The 18,990-nt window shown below is 40.2% G+C and overlaps 1 protein-coding gene across 2 annotated transcripts in view; it reads left to right on the top strand.

Annotated features, from left to right (window-relative positions):
* AKAP13 (A-kinase anchoring protein 13) overlaps positions 1-18,138 on the top strand; it is a 393,887-nt gene extending 375,749 nt beyond the window's left edge. For both annotated transcript variants that reach the window (XM_043982253.1, XM_043982254.1), the window contains 8 exons: positions 574-768; positions 1,365-1,532; positions 3,944-4,017; positions 4,524-4,568; positions 6,500-6,550; positions 7,400-7,849; positions 11,155-11,488; positions 12,331-18,138. In XM_043982253.1, the coding sequence (XP_043838188.1) occupies positions 574-768; positions 1,365-1,532; positions 3,944-4,017; positions 4,524-4,568; positions 6,500-6,550; positions 7,400-7,849; positions 11,155-11,488; positions 12,331-12,380 (1,367 nt within the window). In that variant the 3' untranslated portion in view covers positions 12,381-18,138. The remainder of the gene's footprint in view (positions 1-573; positions 769-1,364; positions 1,533-3,943; positions 4,018-4,523; positions 4,569-6,499; positions 6,551-7,399; positions 7,850-11,154; positions 11,489-12,330) is intronic.
* The last annotated feature ends 852 nt before the right edge of the window (positions 18,139-18,990 follow it).

Raw genomic sequence — 18,990 nt, 5'->3', positions numbered from 1 at the left:
GAGCTTATCCAGTACTGGTTGCTCACAAGAGACCCAGAATGAGTGAGCTGTTTTGGAAACGAAAGAGTCCTGATAGACAGAATAACATATTTTACTGCCAGTTCTAGGGCTATACACTGGTAGTCAGTATTTTAAATGACGTTGAAAGATACTTCAGATGGAACTTGGGTCCAGAGTCAAACAGATGCAAGGTCCATGTATGGCAATCCCTATGTAGACAAGTTTTAGACAAAACCATCCTGTTTTATTCAGAAAATAAGAAACATACAAAAAGGAATAAAGAAATAGTAAAGTCATGTGCAGTCTGTCCAGTTTTATCTGAGGCCATAGTCAAAGACTTACCCTTACATAAGAAAAAACTGGGGTGTCTTATGTTACTTGCCTCTTTGGACTTCTGACCTTGACAAGTTCATGTAACTGAAGATGACCAGGTTGCTCAAGAATAGGTTATGGTTCCTGACTGGTCCATTCCTTTTCCGCAAAGTACCACCAGGTGGCACTCGTGTCTCAAATAAACTTCAGTTTGCAGACTTTGGCTTTTACTCAGAATTGGTCCCTTTGTCCATCCTGCAGAGCAACTCCAGCAGAAAGATCAGCAGATCTTAACTCTTTTGGAGGAAAAGGAGATGATTTTCCGAGACATGACAGACTGCAGTACACCCTTATCAGAAGACAGTTCACCAACTCACAGCTCCAGGATACTATTCAGGTCCAACACTGAAGAGGTTCCCAAAGGAGGGCCCATCATGAAAAGTGCAATAAGTGAGGGTAGGTGGCTGACACTCATCATTCTCCGTCCCTTCATTCTCTCTGGCATTGACTTATATGGCTTATGTTCTGTACTCTACAAATTTCTTAGGTTATATATATATAAATATTTATTAGGTACCTACTCTGTGCTAGATACCAGACAGATAGATAGATAGATAGATAGATAGATAGATAGATAGATAGATAGATAGATAGATAGATAGAGATATATGTAGATAGCTAGATGTGTGTGTGTATATACACATACATATATATGTATGCATTTATATGTATTTACATGCAAAATAGAAAGTGATTTTGGTGGGGAGGGTGCTAGCAGGCTTTATATAGAGCAGGGGTTCTTAACTTTGTCACAGACCCCTTTGTCAGTCTGGTAAGATAGAAGTGTAAAGGTGCGGGGAATGGTCAGTACAAAGGCTTGGAGATGGGGGATGGTATATCCAGCAGATCCTCTGAGTGTGAGAAGAAGAAAAGTCTGCTCAACCCTCTCTGTTAGACCCTTCTTTATGCTCCTTGTCTTCATTAGCTTCCGTGGTTTTTTTTTTTCTTCTCTATCAGTGATGAACTTTATCATGCCCCTTTTCATTTTTTAGTGGAGATGCTACAGGGCTTGGTGAGTGGCAGCCTCGGGGGCACACTTGGACAGTCCGTCAGTAGCACAACCACAGAGCAGGAAGGAGGAATAGTCAGTCCGGTTTCTTTACCTCGGAGAGCAGAAACCTTTGGAGGATTTGACAGTCACCAGATGAATGCCTCAAAAGGTAGGTGTGTTTGAGTTTATGTTCCTATACAGGCAGTCCCCCACCTAGTACACACCTAATTTATAGTTCATACCAGCTGGAACTGGCCCTGTTTGTGCATCCACAGCTCCCTTCCCATGGCTGGAGCCCCCTCTTATTAGTGAGATGGGAACAAAAGTCTCAGTGCTAGTAAAGAATATCATACAGTACTCATAAGTAAAAGAAGGTGAAAAGCTATAAAAACCAGTTTACAGGTGCTGGTCTCCTAGGCAGATGGGTGACCTTTCTACCACAAAGTAGCTTGTATAGTCTTTCATTTTACTTTATTACAAGAACTGGAAATTCTGCCAATTAAATATATTTATTTGGGTGAACAAATTTCTGAGAAGCGGGGACGGGTGGTAATTCTGCCATGCTTTCAGATATTAGTATAAATTAGTTTGATCCAGCTGTTTTCTTTCTAGCACCTACTTAGTTACACTGACGTGAAAGTTAGAACTTGGGAAAGAAGGAAGGTAGAAAGTTTTGAGAAATAGAGTGCTTTGTGGGGCAGACCTGGGGAGGTGGGGATATTCCACAGTGGGAGCCTTAAGGCAGCATTTGACCACTGAGAGCCTGAGAAGAGAGGGACATTTAAGAGATGGGAGAGGGATATAGAAAGGGAGATGGGAGGGTACCAAAAACAAACTTCGCCTATTTCAAAATTTTGCCTAGGGCCAGCCCTGCACCCAAGAAAGGGGGAGGAAACACTTCTCCTTCTAACGCACTGTCATGGCCCCCTGCTCCCAGGACCCAGAATTCAGGCTAGTACTATATTAGCACTATAGTTTAGCTACATTATAGCTTAAATAGGATTTTTGTGGGCTAGCCTGGGAATCTGATCACAATCTTCAACATTGTTTCCGTGGGAAAATGTGTTCTGAATCCTAAATACAAATGAATTACAAATGAAATTTTTGGAACACAACCTGGTCATAAGTTGGGGACTGCCTGTATGCATGTGTCTATGTATGTATATATGTATGCTGGAAAGAGCCACAGAGTATACATGCATGTTTGTGCATATTCACCTATGCCCACATATATCCTTTGATTAAGTGAGTTTTCATTTCTGTGTTGTGTCTCTCCCTGACACTTTTTATCCTGGTCTTAATATTGAATTAAAATCTTTGGCATCTGACTTTTATGCAGATAACGTGACAGAAATTAGTATATGAAACCTGTTTCCTTACTTTTTCTCCTCCCTCTCCCCCCTTCCCCCTCCCTTGTCATACAAAATTCAGCACAATCTAGGACCTTGAATGACAGATAAGATAAAGAGATTTTTCAGGAAAAAGCTCAGAGAACACCTCATGTCTTCAGGCTTCCCCCATACCCATCCTCACCATGTCCTGGAACTGATCTCCATCATCTTTGACTTTGGGAGAAAGATGTATTTACTCTGAGTAGATAATTACAGAGCCATTGATTGGATTTTAGCAATACTACAAAGATTCATGTGATGAAAGTACTTTGCCAACTCCTGGATATTGTTGGGACTCCTCTCTTCTAAGAGATTCCCGTATTTTTTGTTCTCATGAACAAAAACAACATAGGCAAAATCATTGATTTGACTCAAGCCATAAATCTATCAAAAAATAAAGTAGTCTGCCCATCTACATCAGTACTTCATATCATGGTATTTCCAAATATCCTAAAACCAACATGATATGATACTTTGGGTTTATACACATTAGGAGGAATTGCAGCTTCTCATATTTCTAAATAAAATGACACGCTTAATTGTGAAAGAGATGCCTCATTTTATAATATTAAGTTGAAGAGTAGCAGAGGGGACAGACAGTAAGGCTCAGACCCCAGCTGATGACAGGACCATATTTGGGGATTACATTCACATCTCTGAAAGGTAGCTAGGTTTGCATTTGGGGCCATCTCCAGTTGTCCTGATAATATATCTTGCCACTGGACCCAGATGGCTGTGGAGGAGAGAGTAAGGCTGGTTATTTTGCATAGCCCGTTCCTCACTTAAATCCAATTCATTGCAAGTCGACATCTGCCATGGTCCTATTAGAGAATGAGGGACAAACAATAGGTTAAAAAAAAAAACAACTCTTTTCTTCCCTTTTCCCTCTCTCCACCCCTAACTATAGTTAGTACCTCTTGTCAGTTCTACTTGGCCCCAGGATAAAAGGGATTTTCTTGGTGGTCTCCTGCCTGGCAGAGGCTAGAAGGGAAACACTGTTATTTTTATATATTCCCCAATTTCATTCCTCCTTCCAGTTTATTGGCATTAGGAAGAATAATTTACTACCTTCCATTAAATGGTTTCCCTTATATGCTATTGATAAAGTTTTATTACAGTTTGTTCTATAGTCTATGATGGATTAGCAAGTTCCATTTCCCTTGTCAGTAATTTTACTTTATTTATTAAGGTGGTGGTGAGAAGGAAGACGGAGATGATGGCCAAGATCTTCGGAGGACAGAGTCAGATAGTGGTTTGAAAAAGGTATTCCCATGTAATGAAACTATATTTCTTCCTTGACCTTTGCCTCTAAGCCATGGGTTCTGGAAACTGGATTTTTACCATAATAGTAATCCTTTTTGAAGAGTAAAATCAATTTAGAATATAAACATTTTGACTACTCCCAACTTTTAAATAATTTTATTGGTCACTTTCACCACATTTTTCTGGCTTGGCATAAATGATAACCATCCCAAGCCCTATGTTTTTCCTTAAAACCTGTGTGTCAAGAAGAATCACATTGAAAATCCTCTGTGGCAGCCCTCACTTCTCAGCATTGCAGATCAGTTTCAGTTCAACCTCAATGTGATACCAGATTTTCTTCTAAGTAGAACATACTCTCCAAATAGAGGCAACAATAGTTCTCACTTTACTGAAAGAAAAATAGAAGCCATCATCTGATTAGCCTTAAAATATGTTGATCGTGATTTTTAAAATCTGTTTCTTCATTGAAAAAGTACATTTTGTTTTGTTTTCTTTTATTTTTATAGGGTGGAAATGCTAATGTGGTATTTGTGTTGAAAAGAAACAGCGAGGTAAGGATGTTCTGCACTTTTTTTTAAAAACAGTATACATTTTTCTTGTTAGGTTTAAAAATATCCTCTTTTTTCATTTGTTGTATTTACCATGTGTAAATATACATTTCTCGCTATAATTCTTAAATTTGTAGCATGTAAATAGTCATTCTAGAAATTAATTTTACTTTACCTTTTTTGTAGCAACCCCTTCCCTATCCTCAGCCTAGCATCAGTAATACCCCATTAGCATCTAGCAGGAAGCCTAGGTGGAAAATGCTACCTTTGTTCTAGAGAGGCCACTTACTTGTTATCAGATCTTTTTAAGTGACAGGTATATGAAGTTTACTTAATGGTTTTTCCTCAGACCAAAGGCTAGCTCACAAACCTACTGTTAGAAATAAAAATCTGAGATACTGAGAGTTTGAATTAAGTTAAACTTTTTATCCTACAAAAAGCCTAAGTTTAGGGTTTGTATGTCTATTGAAGGGGAAGGGGGAAGTAGGGAAGAGTTATTTTAGTGCACCTTTTTCATTAATAATATATTTAAAAATATGAAGCAGCCCCACTTTCTCTCAAGTAAGAATTCTTATTTGGATACTATTTCTTTTCATTTGTGCTTAATCACATCTCTTAAGATCCAAGCTCTCTTGATCCTTCAGGGCAATGGTGGTCCTTGCAGATGTTCTTACCCTTCAAACTCCATTTTTCCTCTATAAATATTTGGCTCTTGAAGGGAAAAAGCACAGTATTGGGATATATTTTACAGGATTTAGAACAGAGAGGTGGGAGGGAGACACAGAACTTTGGAGAGCACCCAGTTCAATCCCTTCCTTTGTTCATATGAAGAAACTAAAGCCTAGAGAGGTCATTTGACTTGCCCAAAATGACAACATAGTAATTGGTAGAGCTGGGATTCAAAATCAGATCTACTCCTCACAAATCCAGTGTTCTTTCCACCATATCACATGTGTGCTTGCTTTTGAGGAGTGTTCTTTGTGTTTCAAGCTTTTCAAGTATGTCATACTTGAATACTTGATGAGTTTTCCATTTTGTGTGCCACATTTCAAAGAAATGAGCTGTTCCTCAGTAAGGAATACTGTAAGTGATTGCCCTAAGTCCACAAGGATACAAAAACTGCAGTGGCCTGAAGGAGGAACTCTCATAAATATTTTATTTCAAAATGGAATGAACCTTGGAATACATAGGTCACCTCTAGTCACTACCTGAGGGACTGACTGCTAGAGTCAGAACTTCTTGTAAGCCTGTTGCCTTAACATTCATTTGATACAACTGAGATAAGAAAAGGACTATTTACCAGGCAATTAAGGAGTAAGCTATATACAGGAAGTTCTACTATAATACAGCATTCCCGAAAAGCACCTCTCTGCAAAATGGTACAAAAAAAACCACAGAGTTTATGTAGAAAATGAGGTTAGTGTAACAGTGCTCAAAAACTTTGTGTCAAATTTTTTTAGAAAATTAAAATCTGAGGGGCAGCTAGATGGCACAGTGGATAGAGCACCGGCCCTGGAGTCAGGAGTACCTGAGTTCAAATTCGACCTCAGACACTTAACACTTACTAGCTGTGTGACCCTGGGCAAGTCACTTAACCCCAATTGCCTCACTTTTAAAAAAAAAAAAAGAAAAAGAAAGAAATACACATGATAGTAGAATGGGTTGAACTAAGAGAAATTAGTCACCCACAGGTAACTGTTGTAAATCAAATAAAAGATGGAAAGCGTGTTCCCAGGGGGGGAAAAAAAAATCTGTATTAGGATTCATGCTTGAGCTCTCGAGAGGTTTCACAAAATATGGAGGCACAGCGTGATATTTTTAAGAAATGGTTTTCTCATTAAAAAAAAAAAAAACCCCACAGTATTATGAGTCGTTCTGAAATCCGGCAAAGTCCTGAAGTCAGTTTTTCTGTTTTTTGTTCGTTTTTCTTGCAGCAAGTTATCCAGAGTATTGTTCATCTACATGAACTTCTTAGCACTCTGCAGGTGGGTACTTTACTTACAGTTCATCTCATCCATTATTAGGTGCTTTGCAATTGTGCTTTAGGGTTGGGTTTATTGCTTTCTTTCTACTTGTTCAGTTTAGCAGCTTTGAGACAGTTAGGTAGCATCAATTATCTGGAAAATGGCACTGAAAACTAAGCATCAGCAACCTTAAGTGGCAAAAAGGAGTAGAAGAAAATAAATCAACTATAATTAAAAATATAGCTTCATTGAAAAGCTATGGACACTTTGGTATGACAGTCCCAAAAGTCTTATGAAACCTACATTTAATGATATAAATTAGGTACCAATTTCAGCCTGGTGATTACTTGATGTTATTTTTAAATTGATGTGTGCGTATGTATGCCTTATATCTAGTTTTACACATTAACATGTTGGGGGCGGGGTTCTTCTAAAATAGGCGCTATTAAATGCTGCCTCTGAGAGTATGGTCATAGGGAAAAATTAGAATATCCATTCACTCTGACCTTCTATTACTACCAAGTTCTACCCCCAAATATAGCCTTTGACCTGAACTAGTTCATGACAAATTTGACAGGACAACAAGAGAATTTCATACGGGTCTGTTCTTTAGCATGGTTTAGTGCTCTATATGAATTTGCTGTCCTGACAAGAAATATATACACCTATACAATTATTTCCAAAGGTGATGGCATGGAACATTTACAGTGCTAACTTAATACCAATTTGGGGATTTACTATATAGAGTCTTAAAAGGCAGCAGCCACTAAAAGGGCTGGATGTCATGGATGAGTGGACAACAAAAAACCATGACATGACATCCGACATCCTGCATCAGGATCTTTTCATTTTCCCCCCTCTCCCTTCCAGGGTGTGGTGTTACAGCAGGATAGCTACATTGAGGACCAAAAGTTGATGCTCAGTGAGAGGGCAATAACCCGGAGCTCCTCCAGACCCAACTCTCTGATTGAGCAAGAAAAGCAGAGGAGCCTAGAGAAGCAACGACAGGATCTGGCCAATCTGCAGAAGCAGCAGGCGCAGCACCTGGAGGAGAAACGCCGACGGGAGAAAGAATGGGAAGCCCGGGAGAAAGAGTTGATGGAGCGAGAAACACGAGTGGCCCAGTGGGAGGAGAAAGTGCAGAGGGGGCAGCAGGACCTGGACAAGGATCGGGAAGAGCTCCAGCAGAAGAAAGTGGCGTATCAGTCTGACCTGGAGCGGCTCCGAGCTGCCCAGAAGCAGCTTGAGAAGGAACAAGAGCAAGTGAAGAGGGAGATGGAGAGATTAACCCAAAGGCAGGCAGAGCATGATGCTAATCAGGTAATCCAGAATACCCCTTAGGAGTCCTGTAAGCACCTGAACCAGGTCTCCCCTTTCTCTTCCTGGCTAATCACTGTATGAAATCGACAAAGGCTTGATTTGGGGGTTTTTTTTGGTGAGGCAACTGGGGTCAAGTGACTTGCCCAGGGTCACACAACTAGTAAGTGTCAAGGGTCTGAGGCCGGATTTGAACTCGGGTCCTCCTGAATCCAGGGCCGGTGCTTTATCCACTGTGCCACCTAGCTGCCCCAAGGCCTGATTTTGAAAAGCATTTGCAGCCCTCAGAAAGGCATGATTCATTAAAATGAAGAGTTTTCTTTCTTTTTTTTTTAATCATGAAATCATGGACTGTTTTTGTTGTTAGAAGTGATTGGGAATCCAATAAGTTTTACTTCCTGCCTACTTGAAGAAGAGTTTTCGTTTTGTTTTATGCCTCCTTACCAGCCATCAGCTCAGTCTAAAGTATCATCGGATGTTTCTGCCCAAACAGAGATTAGCTAACTTGTTTCCAGAGACCAGTTGGTAAAACACTTTTCCCTCTTCTCACTAGAGAGAGGCAGGACTGTGGATGGGGAAGATTTCATAGGCTATCCTGGGGTCATTCTGGTAATTGGTTTTGCTTAACTGTTTTTCTTGATTACAAGAGAGGACTCAGGGGAGGCAACTTTATTGGAAGGAAAGTGACCATAAAAAACAGAAGCTATCAATAAAATTTTCATTTAAGTATGACAAGTTTTTAAAAAATGACATCAGACTGTTCCTGGAGCAATCTCATCATGTTCCAGGAACTCAACTAAGTAAAAGGAATACAGAGGAAACAAGACATCCTTTGTGCAGCATATCACCCAATGGGGAAGAGAAAACAATTGGAGAAAATATACAAAAACACAAATTATAGTTGCATAGTGAGTGTGAATGATAGAAAATTGCTAAAGTGACTGAGTGAACCAGAAATAAAGTTAAGTTTTGTTTCAGGAAGGAAAGGCCTCAGCAGGAGTGCACAGGAATATGCAAACTGATGTGGGAAGGTAGAATTGGAAAAAAAAATTCCTTGTTTTTCACCCCTGATTTGCTGCTAATTGGCCATGTGACCATTAACAAACCAATTCAGTCCTCTTCTGTTTGTTGCATTGGTAGAAAGGCTTCTAATTTAGAAATTTTGGTCTCCAAGAAATGTTTGTTCTTCTGAGACTGTCCCTAAATTGTCCTAGGACATTCTCTCTGTGGTGCATTTAGGGACTGAGGAGAGTACATTCATTTGCAGCTTTACAGGTTTGTTAGATCCAATTTCATGTGGCCATTTGGTTTGATTAATGGTTCTGGCCTCCAAACATAATAGAAAAGACAAACCAGTAAATGGTATAAAAGAAAAGCTGTTGTGGCTAAGTACAGTGATTTCTAAATGTTTGGGAGTCATAGAACCCTTCCACATTGCTTTCTTTGTTCTACCTTCCCTAATACTACCATAAGTATTATATCAAGGAGAGTACTAGTGGCAACAGAGAAGGTGCAAATGAAATGTATTTTATGTATTTGCAATTCTTTTTGCTGCCACAAATTAAACCAAAAACCCCTGGATTTACCTTTAATATTAAGAAAACTATAGGGGGCAGCTAGCTGGCGCCGTGGATAAAGCATTGGCACTGGACCTGAGTTCAAATCCAGCCTCAAACACTTGACACTTACTGGCTGTGTGACCCTGGGCAAGTCACTTAATCGGGGGGGGGGGAGGAGGGAGGGAGGGAGAGAAGAAAAGAAAGAAAGAAAAATATTGGCATGAGGTTAAATTCTGGACCATAATCTGGCCACTCTTGACCAATCCTGCTACCCCGACTATGATCATTCCTGTTCACTTTATTCATCTACAGCCTTGTCTGCACATCAGTTTTCAGATTGACAACCCTACCACCTTTCATCATGAAATTAAATCATTTTACATGCCTGGGCATAAGCTAGTGCCTTGCCCAAGCAAGTGAGCCAGACTGTTTGTTCAACTAGCCTTAAATGTACATCATTATGAATAAAAACAACACTGGACTGCTTCTAACCTTTTTACAGATTGATGGAGGAGCAGATGGGAGTGGATGAATATGGCCTATATTAGCTATCTCTTGTGATTTTTAAATCATGTGACTTACACCTACTTCACAGATGGTGATACAGACCCCTTAGGTCAGCCCTTTTATCCAGAGAAGGAGGAGGAGTGATACGTAGTTTAAGACAGCTAAATTCATCGATGTGTAGTCCTTACTCCAGAGGAATTCTACTAACAACCCCTGTGCTTAGGTTTATCTGACCTTGTAATGAGAGAAATCAAAGGCAGTTATGGTTTCTTTGCCCTCACTTGGAAATCCACCTCCCTTTACCACTTTCAGTATAAAACCCTACCAACTCCCTTACATTTGTGGTCGACCTAGAACCAGGAAATGGCCTGGGACAAGATAGTTGCCTGGGAATTGGCAGTGCACACATGTGGCCTTACTTCCCCAAAGCAGGGCAAAGTGGCGATCTGAGGATTACACTTAACCTTTTTGTATGAGTAAGTGTTGCACTGAGAAGCAGTATGGCATATAATAGATAGAAAATTGACCTTGTAGTCAGGAAGCCCTGGGTTCAAATCCTGACTCTGAAACATGCTATCTGTTTACTCCTGGGCAAATCACTTAACTTCCAAGTGCCCAACAAAACTCTTGAATAAAATGTGAATACAAACAATCAGTAACATTATATAGCACTTATTATTACGTGCCAGGCACTTTTATCCTCACAACAACCCTAGGAGGTAGAGGCTATTATTATCCCCATTTGATAGATGAGTAAACTGAGTCAAATGGGTTAAATGACTTGCTCAGGGTCACAGAGATAGTAAGTATCTGAGGTCAGATTTGAATCTAGGTCTTCCTGACCCCAGGCCTGCCTGGTGCTTTATCCACTGTGCCAACAGATACTTCATTGGTAGATGGGGTTTTTCACTGGGAGTTCCTTATACATATGAACACAGTATACTAATATAGTATTAATAAAACTCTGTATTGGGGGCAGCTAGGTGGCACAGTGGATAAAGCACCGACCCTGGATTCAGGAGGACCTGAGTTCAAATCCGACCTCAGACACTTAACACTTACTAGCTCTGTGACCCTGGGCAAGTCACTTAACCCTCATTGCCCTGCAAAAAAAAATAATAATAAAATAAAACTCTGTATTTAGGTCAACTTAATATAAGGATTTGTCTATTTTTCTTGAAAACTGTACTGTGATTATCTTAGAATGTTAATTTAAAAATAATACTATTTTTCCATGTGCAGGTTTCACATCAACACAGTAAATTGATGCGGATCCCAGCCTTCTTCCCCAACCCCGAGGAACCCCCGCAGCTAACAGCACCTTCCATATCTCAGTCAGGATCTTTGGACTCAGAACTTTCAATATCCCCCAAAAGGAACAGCATCTCTCGGACACATAAAGATAAAGGTCCATTCCACTTACTCAGTTCAACCAGCCAGGCGAGTAAAGTATCAGAGGGGCAGAGCCAAATCCCAGTCTCTACCTCTACTTCCACACGCCTCTTTGGTTTAGCAAAGCCAAAGGAAAAGAAGGAGAAGAAGAAAAAGAGCAAGGGAGGCCGTTCTCAGCCGGGTGGTAAGTCAAAAAAGAACCCAAAACTCCCTGAGTCTCTTTGCTAGTAAAATTCTATGCTCCCCTTGACCTTTTTTGCACAGGTTGAAATAGAAGAGAGCAGAGGAGGCAGAGTTTGCTCTCTTTTATTGTATTTGTCTTCAAGTCCATAACCTGGTCTCATCTAAACTAGGTGTTTAAATTCTACAAGCACTTCTCTGCATCTGCTGTATACCCAAAAGTGAGCTTAAACACTGTAGGAGATCCAGAAATAGAGTGTCAGCATTTACCCTCAGGGGCCTCAGAGCCTAGTAGGATAGACATGCATACATGCAGCAGTTTAGCAGACAATGTAATAAAATTCCAAAATGTATGGTACATATAGTTAACACTTTGGGGGAGTCATTCAAAAAGAGGGTTGATTCTGCTCCAGAGGTCCTAAAAGGGAGAGAGGAGGCTCTCATCTCCTTTGATGGAGGAAGTTGGGTGAGGAGAGAAGGGAGTGTCTAGGTAGTCTAGTTTGATCGCACTTTGTATTGCTAATGTCTTTTGGTTTTCACATATATAAATCCTAGGTTCCACAAAAAATAAGAAGTGGTAAAGGATATTTATTATTTTTGTCAAAAACTGCATTAGACCAGGGGAAAGTCCTCAGTAAGGCTTTTTCCAGGAATTACATTTATGAAATAGCAAAGGGGTGGGGGTAGGGAAGTAGTAATACAAATGTGTACTTTTCATTTTTTTAAGAATACAAAATTAACTATATATTCAGATACTTGTATTAATAAGAATGGAGTCAGATTTTCAGATTTTTTTCCTCCTTTTCCTTTCAATTAATTTTCCCTTTTTGGTGTCCTTTTTTCCAGATGGTCATTCACCTGAAGCACCGGCAGAGGGTGAAGAGATCTTCTGCTGATGGTTGGCTTTTTTGTTCTCCCAAGATAGAAACTATTGGAATCTGACACACACCATCATCACCAGCTCTGCCTTCTTCACTGCTAGTACATGGGCTTTCCACGATGGGACCTTTCCTTCTCTTTGTTAAGAAACACATGACAGTGCTCTCCTGGATCCCGGATTTGATGGAAATAAATTGAGTATTGGGGCAGGGAAGGAACTCGGTCTGCTTTGGCCATGACTTGTGAATAGGGGTACTCTGCTTAAGATGTAAACAGCTATCACCAGCACCCTGGGAGTGCCAGAGAATTTGCCATGGCACAAAACCCAGTATGAAAGCATACATGCCTCTGAATTTATTTTATCTGGGGAAGACAGCTGAAAAACAGAGCACGCCTTTCGGTCCCCTTGCAGTATAACCTGTATGTACATACACGTGTATGGATTTCATGTGTATATACATATATCTGCGAGTTGTGCATAGCATGGAGACAGTTGGGTTAGCTTAGCTCAGCCCAAAAGGAAGATACCTGATTATAATCAGGTAGCATGTAGATATTAAATATCTCACTCTTTGGTTGCCCTTCCTCCCCATTCCTTGCACGCTGCCTTCCTATTTTGCATGTTTCTTCATTTTAGGAGGAGGGTCTGATGATGATATGAAAAGGGGGGGGGGAAGCCTGATATTTGTAATTGGGTGGGTATATTGCACACCACCTGGATATTGACGGTTTGTTGGATCCCAAAAGGATGGTATTCACCTCCATCCTTATATTCCAGAGAGGCTTAGTAAAATGAAAACTCATCAATTGGCTTTCCTAAAGTGTCTATCTGCACAGATGGCACATAGAGTTCTCACCTACCAAGGGAACAAATCCTGTGTCAGCTTTAATTTTCTGAGGAGGACATTTGTTTGTTTGTCACTGATTATTCAAATCTGGTTGACATCTCCTGGAACTATTCCCGAGAACCTTGCATGTGAGGCAACTAATGTTTCCTGTCCTAATAAGTATAACTGGACTGGACAATGGTCCTTTGCTCCAAAGGAGTATAATGAACGGCGTTCAAAATCAGCAACCACTCCCTTGCTCTGTAAGCTTGACTTCTCCAGTAAAGTATATTAGCATCAAAGACAGGTACCATCTGTGATTTTGTCCAGCTGTATGTAGTCATCTCCCAGCCCCACACCATGAATATCAGCTGGCTAGCAGAAGGCCCTGGGCTCAGGGACTCAGGAGACAGTGGAATGTGAGTCCGTGTATTGGTATTTCATCAATGAAGATAAGGGGCTGACAGAAAAAGGAAAAAAAAATGATTTCTAAACTCAGTGTTTCACAGGATTCAGGAGACCTCAGCAGATTTTGAATTGTTGAGAACAAAAAAGAAAGAAGGAAAAGAAGCTAGAAGGCAACTGAATGGCTGTTGTCTCCTTACTAGTTTGGAACAAGTAATCATACCTGCTGCTTTGTTTTCCCCACTTTGTTTTGATTTGTATTTGCTCAAAGCTTTTGCACCAGAAGTTTGTTGAGGACAGCTCATTGGCTATATTTTTTTTTCTTTTTCTTTTCCCCTCCAAATCAACCATAGTAGTAGCCTTTGAAGCTCCACATACAGTATGTGGTTCCCCACCATACCCCACCCCAGTATAGGAGGACTGCAAAATATTCTGTTCTTCAAGTGAGGTCCTTGATACCCATTTCCCCTCAGGAGCATAGGGGCTTTGAAAGTACTTTTTTTTCCTTTTTTAAACAAAACTATTATTTGGTGCTTGTTAATGAATTGCAAGCTGGCCTTGCAGATTGGAGATATTTATCTTTCTGTTTTTTTGAAAGAGGTCTGGTTTAAAAAAATTTTTTTTTAGTTTAGTTTTGTTTATTTATTTTATTTTTTTAAAGGATATAGATAATATCCCAATGGTTAAAACTCTCTCACTAACACAGAAAGTGAGATGATACCACTTTTCACTCCTCAGTGTGCTACTTAAAAATGAGTAAATCTTTCACCTGGGGCTGCCTTTAAGGCCAAGTAACTATAGATGAAAATGAAGAGGGAAAAGGAAAGATTCATACTCCTTCCTTTCTCCTCTCCCATCTCTCCCCTCTCCATTTCTAGATGAAGAGAAGAAAAGGGACTATCTTGTTTCTTGAGTTAAGAATTCAAGAAACTTGCCACCTCTTAGCTCTATTTATTCACTTTGACTTCTTGTACTTTCCTACCCTTCTGACACAAGGATATAAAAGCAAATCTGTTGTGTGATCTCTTCAACGAGAACTCATTACAAAATAAATAAATAAATAAAAAATCCAAAAAGCAAAGTACTTCTTTCCTCATGCAGCCTTAGATTACAGAATATTTATTAAAGTGCAAGCAAAGTAGACCCTTACCAGATCCACTATTACAGAACTTCTCTCTCTCTCTCTTTTTTTTTTCCTGCTAGCTAGATGGGTCCAGCAGTTTACCTAGCATCCCATACCCCACAGTCTTGATCTCCTATAAACAGGAGAGCATGGTCTTAGAAGGACAGAAGAATAGTAAGAACTCAGTCCTCAGCTGAGCAGCTTCCGCCCCAATGTAAATACAACTACAGTATGTGCAATATTGAAATGAAATTGACCTTTCTATAGCTCCTCTGTATCAAGGTGTGTATTAGCTGTCTGTCTCTCTTCCCCCCACCCCCATGCCTCTCTAGACAGATCTAGGTTTGAAAGGAAAAAAAAGTATTAATACTGATCAAATTTCTCTTCTCAAATAGACTGGTTTTTTTTTTGGGGGGGGTGAGGCAATTGGGGTTAAGTGACTTGCCCAGGGTCACACAGCTAATAAGTGTCAAATGTCTGAGGCCGGATTTGAACTCGGGTCCTCCTGAATGCAGGGCCGGTGCTCTATCCACTGCACCACCTAGCTGCCCCTCAAATAGACTGTTCTAAACAGAAACACATTTAAATGATTATACATTGCTGCAAAATTGGATCTAGTTTGATTTGAAAGTTCCCACCTAGTTGTAATATTTTGTTTATTTTATTTAGGAAATGGGGACTTTTTTTCTCTCACTTAAAACCACTGATTTGGTTCTTGTTGGACAGGTTTAGGACCAGGACACAAGTAGATAGTCTCCCTGCACTTTACCCAGAACTACCAAATGTCACACATGATTCCAGTTGCTTTGTTAAGGGAAGTCCACTTATCCAGAGCATCCTCTTCCATGTGCTTTGGTCATCTCTTAGCCCCTTTGAAATGGAACTCTCAGTGGTTTCACTCTGGCTTAGGGAATTAGTTTGCTGCTTCTGCTCTTTTTTACTTGGTGTGCAATTCACCTTGAGATCTGATCCTGGTTACTGAGAAATGGAGGCAAGTCGGACTGACCTATAGTGTGACAAGGGTTAGTTTTCATGGTGACTTGGTTTTGGGATTCTACAATTTTCCTTGCCCCTGGTGTAAGATGATATATTTCCCTACCAGAAGAGAGCAAAGATGCCGAAGAGGAATTGGTTATCAGATTACCAGAGTTTTGGACATGGTGACCTTGCGGATAATAGTGCCTAGTTTTCCAGAATCAAGTGGGTTTCATGGAATCAGTTTTCCCCTTCAGTTAAACATTAAATTATCATCTCGATAATTTTTATCCCAGTTTAATGCCATATGCACTTTAAAATCTCTTGTCAGTAGCTTGATAATGAGACAATCAAATGTATCATCATTTCTTTTTCTTTGAAATTGAGGTTAGAACTGCCAAAGCCAGAAATGCTGCAGACAATTCAACTTTTGCCAACACTTTTACCCCTCTTTGCCCCCTAGGTGAGCTTGCAGGGACAGAATCAGTCTTAAAAAAAAACACAACATTCACTGTTTGAGTCTAAGGGAAAGAAAAGGTAAACTATATACCTTTTGTCTCCATTGACAGGTTATTCCTTTGATAACTGTCCTCCCCCCTCCCCAATCCATGATCCTTTTCAGGAGTTTGGTATAGTATTAAAGAGAGGTATGAAGGCCTGGTATTATTTGTTTTGGGGGGGGTGTCCCATTAAACGAGTTAAGACTGATGATCTGGGAACACATTCTTTTATCCAGATATTATTACCTGTAGAAGCATTTTGTAATCTATGTCCTTTTGGATGATAACCCCTCTGATTCTGACTCTCGCCTCCCAAGGGTTCTTAATGTGTCTTGGAGCAGAAACACTATCAAACAAGGGAGAGAATAAAGGGAGAGGCAGTGATATTGAGAAAGGAGTACTTAGGCCCCCTAAAAAGCTATCCCTGACCACCCCCTCCCAAACACTTTGCATTTCCTGGTAGATGAAGGCAGCAAGTCAAGACCTAGCTATGACACTGCAGAGCACATTGTTGAAAAATGATAGGAAGGGTACCACTGGGTGGGAGGAAGGAGAGACTATAAGAATTGCATTTTATTCTCTAGTGAGCTTCAGTAACCTTTCTGCATTCCTGTGTAGCAAGAAGCCACCTTCCAAAGAAGGGGTTTTTCACCAAGGCAAAATTCCATACACTGTGCCAGTGTGAGATAGTTTACAGTCTGTATGGTCTGACCTTCCAAATCTTGAGTCCTTGAAGTGTGGAATCAAGAAATACTCATTCAGATTAGACTGTCTTGACATAAAGGAAGATGTTGGGTGACAGTAACTGAGGGAGGCATGAAGTTTCCTTAATTAGGAGGGTCATTTTGGAAGCTATTGTAGAATTGGATAAGATACACCATTTCTTGATGAGTTATTTCAAAGGCTGCACATTTGTTCCGATTCGTGTTTGTCCATAGAAAGGATGATGATAAGGTGTTTGTTTCAGAATTTTCATTTTTGTTTTTTAATGTAGCATAACATTCCTAGTTAACCAGAGCTCTGGAATCTGCCACCTGCTGGCCAGGTTTATAAAATAAAAAATAATTTAATATGCCGCCTTTAAATTAAAACAAAACAAAACAGAAGCACTTTTCCAAGTGCTCGTCTTATTTCACTTGCTGGAAGAACAGGCCATGATTCCTTCTTTCCCCATCAATGTAGCTAAGTTTAAGGACAGGCAAACTGAACTGGCTAATAACCTCTCTAGCTATGGAAAAATCATAAGCCTTCTATAGAAAAGTGAATACTGAAAACCATCCTATAAAATGCATTTTCCATCATCATCCACTTATGGCTGTCTAAAGAGAGGCCCACACCTACATCACTTTATACACCTCCCCCAAAACGCATAAAATTCTTTCATTCCTGGCTCTTGGGCCCAGTTTTAATCTTCTCTTTGTAATAGGTAGGTGTACCATACCAAGATGCTGTGTGGTAGTGACTTCCACTATCTTCTGCCTTTTTTAAAACCACGTAATGGTGGTTAGAAAGCACTGACAAAGGGATGTGTCCAGTTCAGTTTGTCTGTGGTTAAAGTTTAGCCTTGTGGTTTCCTGTGTTTTCTTTTACTGATATGGAGTGCACTAGCATATGCCACCGAATGTTTAAGAGGGTAGCTGTAATACACCTCATACCTCTGCTTTCAGTTTATTTTTTAATGCTTATATAAGCATTTACCTTGCTAGAGTCTATTAAAGAAAATGGGTCAAAACCCACTTTTGCTGTATGTTAATTTGTAATTATTGTAAAGTAAGCAGTAAAAACTGTAAAGTTTTTGGTTTTTTTTTCCAGTGTGTGGTTTTTGCCATTACACACTGACTTTGTAACAAGCTTTTATTTATCTTCCTTTCTAGTTTATTCAGCTTTAAGTCTTGTAAAGTCCCCCCCCAACCTCAAAATTAATAAAAATTTCCTTTTGAGTTTGCTTTGTTGCTGTTGAGTTATTCTTGCTTGTCTAGGAGAAGGGAGAGAGGGAAATGTGGGAAGGGAGAAGAGGAGGTCTTTTGCAGTTCAAAACCCTAGAATTTCCTACGGTATGGCAAGTCCCCACAAAACCTGGGGACAGGGCTTCGTAACCTACTTTATATCATTGGGCTCCTCTTGCAATATAGTGGAACCTATGCCCCCCCCCCACCCCCTTGGAATAATGTTTTTAAATGCATAAAAGGAAATGCTTAGGATTACAAAGGAAATCAGTGATATTACCTCTTTTTCAAAAAAGTTCAGAGATCCTAAGTTCAGAACTCCAGTGCTAGGAGATGGATGAGAGAGGGGCAGTCGAGATCCACTCTGATGGTGCCTTTCCTAAGCCTCTCAGGATAGAGGACCTTCACTAGCATATCCCTCCATTCAGCAAAATATGGACCTGGGAAGAAGAGGAAGGAAAAACAGGGTTCTTGCTGCTCAGCACAGCCTGACAAAAGGGATTGTCTCCAGATCTCTAAAGCCAGAAATGCATATCCTGGTTGCTGGAGCCCAAGGTACTACATACAGAGTGCTCACAGCTCATAGACACTCCAGAGATTTTTTTTTTTATCTTTGGCCGACCTTTTTAACCAGACCTAAGGTTTTTATTTTAGAGAAGATGGGCTTTGTCACATTTCAAGAATGAGAACTAAGAAAGAGGTAGATAGCCAGAGGGCTCCCCTCTGGGGCATCTGGGGAATACCAGGAGAAATGAAAAGCCTCCTGCAAACTCATGAGGCGTCATGGACAAAAGGTCCCAAGACAGGACAAGTGTGGATGGGTTGCATTTGGCATTGTTTTCCTATCAGCA

Source organism: Dromiciops gliroides, chromosome 2 (assembly GCF_019393635.1).
Source record: "Dromiciops gliroides isolate mDroGli1 chromosome 2, mDroGli1.pri, whole genome shotgun sequence".
Lineage (NCBI taxonomy): Eukaryota > Metazoa > Chordata > Mammalia > Microbiotheria > Microbiotheriidae > Dromiciops > Dromiciops gliroides.
The sequence above is the reverse complement of the archived record's forward strand: the minus strand, read 5'-3'. Positions and strand labels throughout refer to the sequence as shown.